Source organism: Phacochoerus africanus, chromosome 2 (assembly GCF_016906955.1).
Source record: "Phacochoerus africanus isolate WHEZ1 chromosome 2, ROS_Pafr_v1, whole genome shotgun sequence".
In the NCBI taxonomy this organism is placed as follows: Eukaryota; Metazoa; Chordata; class Mammalia; order Artiodactyla; family Suidae; genus Phacochoerus; species Phacochoerus africanus.
Window position 1 is genome coordinate 37,711,980 of NC_062545.1, and position 9,986 is coordinate 37,721,965.

Here is a 9,986-nt window from a genome sequence, read left to right on the forward strand (position 1 = left end):
ACCGGCTGGGTTGGTCCCCTGTGGGCCTCTCACTGCACACTGTTCTCCAGCCCCTCTTCATGGAATCACTCTGCTCCTAATCCCACTTGTGTTTTCCCTTCTACCAACTTCCCAGAACATCTTCTTGTTTTACTGGAAATAATCCATTCTTTTACAAAGTCAAAGAATATATCTACAGCTTTTACTTACAGAAAAGTTTCTAGGCTGCATTTACTGAGCAATGTGTGCAAGTCATGTCCACGGGATTCGGGGAGGCGGCTGTAAAGTGCATGGGGGCACCTTATCAGCAGCTGCCCACTTAACCTCACTCATTTCTGCTTTTCTCCATATCAAGAGGCAGAAAGATATGCCATCCCCACTGTAGCTAATTCTAAAATAAACTGGGCTAGTGACAGAAACTTGCACTTAGGAAACCACAGGACTGGCTTAGAATCTAAGAGAGGCAATTCTTTTAGCCAGAAAAATTGTGCCAAGCAGAAAATTTTTTCCTTTAATATAAACTATAAACATTTTGTGATAAATTTTACTCTTAAAAAAACTTGATATGTCTGTTGCTTAAATGACAAAAAAGTCTGAAAGTGAAGAATTTAAAGTACTGGGCAGGTGAGAATTTAAGAAGCATCATCCATCCACTTGTAAAAGTCTTAAGTTGAGGTATCCTTGATACCCCCTCCAACACTTCATAGCCAATCAAGTTATTCTGATTTTTCTTCCTGAGTATTTCTTACATCTGTTCACTTCTCTCCTCCTGGCTAACCATCACCCTAAGGCAAGTCTCCCGAGGATGGCTTCCTATGAGGGAGAGGAGGAGCAGAAGACGCAAGAGAGATAGGTGGGGACTTAAGTTTTACCTTTCTTCTGAAAGTGGGAAGCCTTGAGTGGGGATCGGGCTCTCACAGCATCACCTTTGCTACTCATTACGCGTTTTTTTTTTTTTTTTGTCTTTTTGTTGTTGTTGTTGTTGTTGTTGCTATTTCTTGGGCCGCTCCCGCAGCATATGGAGGTTCCCAGGCTAGGGGTCGAATCGGAGCTGTAGCCACCGGCCTACGCCAGAGCCACAGCAACGCGGGATCCGAGCCGCATCTGCAACCTACACCACAGCTCACGGCAATGCCGGATCCTTAACCCACTGAGCAAGGGCAGGGACCAAACCCGCAACCTCATGGTTCCTAGTCGGATTCGTTAACCACTGCGCCACGACGGGAACTCCTCATTACGCTCTTGATGTCACAAACACGTTACATCTTTTGCTTTCCTTTCTGGAGAATGGAGGGGACTACACTACCTACCTCATAAGACTTGTGAAGAAGAAATGAGTCGACACATGCAAAGCACAAACAACAGAAACAGGGACACAGTAAATCAACTCCGCTAGTTTGATTATCACCTACATTCAAGGCCTATCAAATAACTAGCAAATGAATATGTGTCTCTTTCTCTACTGTAAACTTCACAAAGCAGAAATCAAGGCTGTGTTTGTTCTTCCTAGCGCAGGGCTTGGCAAAGGAAAGCACTGGAATCTTTGTGAGGTAAATCTCACAAGTAAAGCAAATCAATAATACCAGCGGGTCCAATCGGTAGTTTTAGAAATCTGATGACTGTTTCCTGTCTGCTGTAGTTTTTCTCCCACCTCACTGAGTAACAGAGTCACCTGGGAAGCTTTCAGATATACCCAGGCCCAGGCCCCGGCCCCAGAGATTCCTATTTGACTGGTCTGAGATCAGCCGGTACTTAAGGTCTGCAAATAATTCTAATAATAATTCTAATCTGCAAAGAAGGTTAGAAAGCTCCAGCGTTGTCCCCACCTGCTTCAGCATAGAGTGAAGGCCTCCCATCTGACCTCTGCTTTTGAATCCGACCAACAATCCCCCATCCTTGGTTGAATTCTCCTTTCCTAATTAGAAAATGGGGGGGGGGGAGTACTGGAAACGGCAGCTTTGTGGACAGGATCTTGGCTGAGGTAACAAATCAAGATGGTTCGTACTGATCAGACCATTGTAATCCTGGCAGCAAACCTGTTGGGTGGCTTGAGGCCCAGGCACCCGCCAAGCAGCTCTCAGGCCGAACACTTGGGCCCCTAAAGGGTGACCACACAGGGTCATGAACCTCTTCTTCCTCTGTCGTTCCCCCGCCTCCCCCCCCAAAAAACAGGTTTTTATTTATTTTAAAAGCTATCATGGAATTTACTGCAGTGTGGAAGAAGGGTGGCAATGATTGCTTTAAAAGCTGAAAAAGGCTGAACTCCGCGTCCCATCCCTTCTTGGCGTGGCTCCCAAGAGAGACTCCAAAGTCAATGTTACGAGTCTTTTGCTCCACATCCGCCCACCTCTGCTTCTTTCCACCGACCATTTACTTCCTTTCTTGTAGGATTCCATCGGGATTCCCTAACCCTAGTCCGAGAGTGACCCTAAAACACGAGGCTGCGCTCGGTGAAACAGCCTCAGTCTCCTCCAGCGGGCGACCCCAGCAGCTGGGAGCGCGGCGGCCAGGCCAGACAGCGGCCGGCGGCTCCACGCGCCTGGGGAGGGAGAGGTCGCTCCCTGACCGTGGGAGACAGGGACACAACGCTGCTGGAGACCAGCGGGCGGGTAATGCTCTCGCGGCCTAGGAAGGCATATCTCCACGCTGCAAACCCCTAGAGTAGCCGGGAGACCCAGGTCTCCGTGGAGCCATCACCTCAGCCCTGAACTTGGGAGCTGCTGGACGCAAACCCACCGCTCAGAGCAGGAGAAGCCGCGCACCCTCCCTGCACCCGGCGGAAAAGGGAATGAAGCGCGGGCGCTGGACCCTGCCCCAGGTCCTTTGCGCGCCCGCGAGGATGGGCAAGCGTGAGGGCGGCTAGCTGGCAAAGAGAGCATTCCGCGGGCGCGTTTCCCGCGGAGGGTCCCCTCCACTTAAGGTCTCCTTCACCGGTCCCCAACCCCACCGCAAATCCAGAGTTTGGGGAGCAGGAATTATTTGGCAAGCGCAGGTAGAAGCGGAGTTGCGGACCTGTGGAGAGGTCACCCAGCCGCTCTGTCCGGGAGCAAAGTTGGGTGATGCAAGGCAAGGGCTTTTGTGCGCCCTAGGGCCTGACCCTCAACTCAGGGCGATTGGCCACCACTCACCTCGTGCCTGAGCCTCCATGGTAGCCGGACTTCGGATTGAGAGACTGGGACGCTCGGCGGAGAAACAGCAGCGGTGCCTGAGCTCGGAATGCAGCTGGCGCCTCCTCTCCCCGCACGCGTGTCGCAAGCGCCGCGTGGAGGGGGTGGGGCCCGCGGGGCTGCTTCGGCTGGCCGCTTCTGGTTGCCCCCGCCCCTTCCAGTCCACCTGGCCGGGACCTCGCCGCGACCGAGCCCCACTGCTGCGCGCCACCTGCCGGCCGCTCCGCGCCTCTGGCGGGGGGCGCCCGCTGGGGCCTCAGGGCGCGTGCTCCGCCCAACGATGCCTGAAGCAGGCCTGAAGTTGGTTGTGCCTTCTCTGTCTCTGTCTCTCTGTTTTGAGAATATATTTATTGATATTCATTTTATATTATTCAATGAAGTAATCCAAATGTATAAAAGCAATTTTCTTTTGGATATCACCATGGTCCGTGTAGATACTCAACAGCCATAATCATCTGCAACTAGCACTAAGTCACACATTTAGATTTACAGCCCTGAGTATACATATTTCATTAAACAGTGGCACTTATGTACTCAAGTGGTCCAGTGGCTTTGGAATCTGTGACTACTGGGGCATGTGGAGTAAAAATAATGCATACCTTTAAATCAAGGGAAAGGGTATCAATCATCAACAAATAGGAATTACTGTCCTAGGCAAAGAAAGTACCACAGTTGACACCTGGTGTCGGAATCCTGGAGAGGAAGTTTCGTAGTTTTCTTTTTTCTTTTTTAATGGGAACGTTTATAGTGAATGATCTGGCTAGGCCAATGGCAAGACTCATGCACTGCTGCAGAGTGAGCCAGTGCCCTGGGGGAGAGGATGGAGGGTGGATTTACAATAGCTAATAATCATTGCTCCTGGTGGAAATAACAGTGTCAGGTTCCTCTGACCCTCTGGACCCAATATTATTGTCCACTGATCAGTACATAACTTTGTTGCATGTGTGTTTCTGTTTAAAGATACGTTATTTAATACATGCTGTTAATTCATTAACGTCAAGCTCCTGGGGATCAACAGCATCATTAAGCTTATTTAATGTATGCATTTCTTCCTAAGGCAGGTACTGCCTACTGGCACTGAGGATACCAGACAACACTTTAGCACTAGGCTTGGGGCCATTTTAAATGGCAAAATCACCTTCGAAAACATACAAAAATTGTTTATTTGTAGTCTGTGAGAAGGGCACTTAATTTATAGTCTAAGAATTGAAACAAGTAGTTGGAGCTTAGCTGTTTTTGACCTTAGCTGGGAGGTAAGTGCCTCTCCACCCAACTTTTCAGGGCTCTGCCCATGTCTGGGAGGGACCGTGAAAGCACTATATTGATTTCGGTGTCACAAATAAATTTTATCAGGGAGGCAAACTGACAAATATAGAATCTGCAAGTAAAAGAATCAACTATGTATTTCCTAATTTGAAACCCATGGGCCGAACCTGTAGGTTGATGCAGCAGTCACATTTTCAGAGATGAGACTAGAAACTAACAGTTCTGTTCCTGGCCTGGCAGTGTGACTAGAAAACATGGCAGGGACTAAGAAATACCAGTTTCTGTGTCACATTCTCAGGTCTTTAGCTGTCATAGATCTCCCCCTCTTCTTCCCAGCTACACAATCTCACATGCAAAATGCAACGTGGTATTTATTTACCTTGGACTTGAATGATTTGCTGTATTTCTCAGGGTTTCTTTCTTTCTTTCTTGGATGGTCAAGTCTCAGGGTCGAGTATGGGTCTTATGTTGAACATCCCATATTTCCTGCCAAAGAGCCCTATTCATAGCTCAAAAAAGACTTATGGAACAAAGAATTAACTAACCACGAGGTTCTATTTTCTCTCTCAAAGTGCAGTTATTCTCAGAGTACAGACTAAAAAATACTAATGGAGTCTTACATTTTCGCTTGAAAGAAGGAACATTCATGATTTCCTGGCACATGTATAAACACGGCAGTGGTTTTCTTTATGTTGAAGATGTTCCTGATTTTTTATATTATTTTTAATAGTTATTTCCCCAATACAATTTTTTTCTACTGTACAGCATGGTGACCCAGTTACACATACATGTATGCATTCTATTTTTGCACATTATCACGTTCCATCATAAGTGACTAAACATAGTTCCCAGTGCTACACAGCAGGATCTCAGTGCTAATCCATTCCAAAGGCAATAGGTTGTATCTATTAACCCCAAGCTCCCCAACCACCCACTCCCTCCCCCTCCCCCTTGGCGACCTCAAGTCTATTCTCCAAGTCCATGATTTTCTTTTCTGTGGAAAGGTTCATTTGTGCCTTATATTAGATTCCAGATATAAGTGATATCATATGGTATTTGTCTTTTTCTTTCTGACTTACTTCACTCAGTGTGAGAGTCTCTAGTTCCATCCATGTTACTGCAAATGGCATTATTTCATTATTTTTTATGGCTGAGTAGTATTCCATTGTGTATTTGTACCACATCTTCCTAATCCAATTGTCTGTTGATGGACATTTGGGTTGTTTCCATGTCTTGGCTATTGTGAATAGTGCAGCAATGAATATGTGGGTGCATGTGTCATTTCTAAGGAAAGTTTTGTCCGGATATATGCCCAAGAGTGGGATTGCTGGGTCATATGGTAGTTCTATGTATAGATTTCGAAGGTATCTCCACACTGATCTCCATAGTGGTTATACTAGCTTACATTCCCACCAACAGTGCAGGAGGGTTCCCTTTTCTCCACACCCCCTCCAGCATCAGTTATTTGTGGACCATGCTCCTGATTTGTAACCATTGCTATTAAAATTGCTCTACAGAACATCAAGCAAAGGGCTTTTAAATGGCTCTTGGTGATGGTGACCACGGATGCGCCAAGTGAGGAATCAGAATCAGCGATTAAATCAATTTTAGAGTCTATTTCATTGTCATAGTTCTCTCCATCCTGGAAATGAAACACCAGGTTAGAGTTGACTTCTAGCTGTTAAAAGGAGCTAAAAATAGTTAATGACTTTCCAGATTGAGTCACCTAAACTTCTTCTAAACTCTGACTCATTTTTCTGATTTATAAAATTTTATGGTATTACCTTCTTCATGTCTTTTATCATTGCTTATAAATAATGAAATATTGATAGTTCAGAATAAATAACTCCTGAATATCTTTTATGTTCTGGGGTCTGTACTAGATGCTGAGGATACAGGTAGCAGCAAGGTCCTTTTCCCCCAGGGACCTCATGGTCTGGTGAGAAGGAGGGATAGGTAGATGCTTCAGAAAGCAGTTCAGTATGATAAGTCTGTGCCACGGTTAAGCTGAGTGTGCATGTGAGTGATGAAGGAGATCTCAGTCTAATGGGGAAGGAGATAAAGGAAGGTTTCTCGGAGGATGCTGAGTCTTAAAGGATGAAGCAATGAGCCAGGTATGCTGGGTTAGTCTCCAAATCAGGGCTTAGCCCAGGGTGACTCTGCTTATGGCTTTTCTTTTCCTTACCACTTAGGATGGGGAATCGCCTCACTTCTTCAAAGCTTAGGAAAACAGTCATCTTCACCCTCTTTTTCTTTGTTTCTGTAGCTACTCCATATGGAAATCAGTGGGTGGGTGTTTGGTTAATCCCATGAAAACCTGGTTCACTCCTCCAGTGTGATCTTTCTGCAGAGGTGGGGATGCAGTGGAAATCTTAAATATCCAGAGGGAAGGTGAACCCAGCTCTCTTGCCTAAAACAGTTCTGAATTTCTTGTTTTTCTTTTGTTCAACCCAGTTCTGTGGAGGGTTTCTTGCCCTTTTTGGAGGTTTAGGTTCTTCTGCCAGCGTTCAGTAGACGTTATGCGTGAATCGTTCTATGTAGAGTTGTGTTTTTTGATGTGTTTTTGGGAGAAGGTGAGCACGATGTCTTATTCTTCCGCCGTCTTGATCCTTCCAGTTCTGGGTCTCTTGCAATTTTAGGTGCTGAGGGTTCCCTAGGGAGATGGACAGCGCACAGAAATTTGAGAAAGGAATAGGAAAGGAGAGGTAAAGTATGCTGCTCTGACCATGACCTTTACTTAGTATGTTGAAGGAAAACATGGCCTTTGGGGCTCCATTTGATGCCTGTTCTGTAAATTACTAGCTGTGTGACCCAAGGTAAGTTTCTTTGCCTCTCTGTGCCCAAGTTTCTGCATTCTGTGGCAGGATGCTCTGTGAGTTATTAATGAATGTGTTCTTTCCCTCCTGTCTCAAGGGGTTAGAGCAGTATTTCCCAGCCCATGTGTATCCACATCACACGGGGGACTTTTAAACCTTTCTGACACCTGGGCCCCACTCTCCAGATATTTGGATGATCTACCTTTGAAACCTCACTAGGTAATACTGATGTGCTTCCAACATTGAGAATGACTGTTTTAAAAATGATCCACAGCAAAGATGAAAGTTACTCAATTTTCAGCTTTTGAATTAAAAAGTTGCCACCTAAAAAGAAAAAAATGAAAAAGAATGTGAGCAGGCAAAGAAAGGACTTTCTGCCTCTACCAGGGGAGTTGAACAAGGAAGAGAGGTTTCAAGGAGAGCTTAGACATGGGTCTGTCTGAGTGTCTAACCCTGCCTTTCTCTCCTCCCATCAGAGCAAAGAGGACTTGGCCTTGACAACTCCATGGGGAACGTTGATGGCCAGGTGGTTTGGAGAAATGTTAGGACAGAATGAGTGTCACCTTGAGTCTTCCACCCTTTCCGGTGATGCAGGCGAACATCTAGGCATACCCTTGAGCCCCATGTAAGGTGTGGAAGTTAGGGGAGAGAGAACCAGCTAGGGAGCCCACGCTCCCTGGAGGCTCCAGAAGAGAAGGAAGAGGTGCAGTGGAATCGCTGATGAGGGGTGCAGCAGAATTGCTCATGAGAATGCTCATCCAAAGGGAGAGGCAGTTAGTGTTTGTGTGGGACCCCTGTATAGCCAGGGGCTTGCTGGCATCACCTGTATCTCACCACTGAGCAGAGTAAGAAGGAAGTGAGGAGCGTTTGGTGAGGTCCTGCTCTGAGAAGGAGCCAGGACTGTCTTTGCCCATCTCTAAAAACTTCCAGTCCTCAGGAGGACTGGAGCGTGGCTCCCGTTCAAGCCCACCAGCCAGAGAGTTGGCTGTGGAGGCCAGGGGAGGTTAGTGGATGGAAATCCTGCCAGCACTGCTGCAGTAGAAAGCCAGGAGGTGAGTGAGCATCAGAGCAGTGCAGCATGAGGCCATCAGCTGGGATCCACCAGGGCCCAGGGGAGCCCGATGTTATCTCACAACCTCATCCAGTTAAATACAGAGTCATTCGGTTTTATTCCCATAGCATAGTCTATGCCCTTCTAAAAGAATGCAACTCAAAGAGAGAGGGGGAAAAAAAATCAGACTAGCTTTTTCTTTGTAACTCTCCAACTAACACAGGGGGTGGGAGGAGAGAAAGAGAGATTTTCTAGTCAGTGCTAAGAGAGGGGAGAAGAGAGATTACACTTTGAGATTGAAGCAGAGATTTGATCATATACCAACATAAGGCTGTTCTACTAACCAAAAATGCTAAAATGAACGAATCTGGACCAGCTGCCTGTAAGGAAGCCATTCTCCAGCCAGTTGGGGAACCGATATTGAAAAAATACAAATAGTTCATGTTTATCCCCCAAACTTCTCAATAAATTACCATATAAAATGCTTTACCAAAAAAAACTCTTAGTCTACAGATTTTGTTTTTTCTAAGTTCCTCCAAAATTTCTAGACCTATTCTCTGGATCATAAATTATCCATGGATGTTCAGAGAATTTAGAGGATAAAAGGTGATTTTTTTTTCAGTTACAAAGAGATATATTATTTAACTGTACCTTGAGGGTCTAGTATGCACAGACACTAAAGCTTACTCCTCTATATCTTAGAGCAGATACAGAATCACTTTTTAAATAAATTTTATTAGCGTATAAGTGACTGACAATGTTGTGTTAATTTCAGTTGTACAGCAAAGTGAATCAGCCATACATATACCTATGTATCCATTCTTTTTCAGTAGAGTCATTTTTCAATAGCAATTTCCAAAATACATTTTAAATGTATTAATCTTTGAAGTCTTAAAACAGGGCTTCTCAACCTTGGCACTGTTGTCATTTCTCACTTGCTGATTCTTTGTTGGGCCTTAGGATGTGTAGAAACATCCTTGGCCTTTGCTCACTAGATGCCAGCAGGAGCTCCTCAACTGTGGCAATCAAAAATGTCTCCAGACATTGCCAAACGTCTTCTGGAGGGCAAAGTTTCCCCCAGATGAGAATCATGACTATTAACTCTTCCTCTAAGGTCTTTATGAATAGAAACGCTTGCCCTGTGTGGCCTAGTGAGGTCCAGGGAACAGGGAGGCCCTCTGAGCCTGGCCAGGGAGACATACTTACCCATCGTTTGCATGCACAGCTGCTCTGGAATTTTCCTGTCTCTTTCTGTTGTCATCAGTCATTTCTTGTCTGCTGCCTGAACAGATGCCATTGTCCAAAAAAGAACTAAGAGAGGCTTTACCTCGTTCTCAAAGTTTAAAAATGTACTTAAAATTAAAATTTTTAAAATGTATTTCCCACTGTCAATATACATTGAGTGCTTATATTTTTATCTAACGAGATGGTATCAGGGTCTCTGGTCTATCATATTATGAGAATGAGAGAGGTGAAGTTTTCATTTGCCAAATGTAAATTTATTAAAGCAAGTTTTTCTCATTCCTAGTTTTCCTTATTTGCTAATCTTTGAAGAAGCAATAGACCTCACATTTAAGTGTTATCCTATTGAGGTGGGATCAACTTATATATGGGTAGAGTGGACAGGCAACTACCTGGAGAATTTTATGAGTCGTCAACACAGCTCTTTGCCAAAAATTACTCCTGAATCTTCATGCTTAAAAATTT

The 9,986-nt window shown here is 45.3% G+C and overlaps 1 protein-coding gene across 1 annotated transcript in view; it reads right to left on the reverse strand.

Annotated features, from left to right (window-relative positions):
* The window catches only part of TPD52L1 (TPD52 like 1), a 96,124-nt gene extending 92,663 nt beyond the window's left edge, over positions 1-3,461 (reverse strand). The window contains exon 1 of the mRNA XM_047759384.1: positions 3,108-3,461. Within this exon, the coding sequence (XP_047615340.1) occupies positions 3,108-3,126 (19 nt within the window). The 5' untranslated portion in view covers positions 3,127-3,461. The remainder of the gene's footprint in view (positions 1-3,107) is intronic.
* Positions 3,462-9,986: the final 6,525 nt, after the last annotated feature.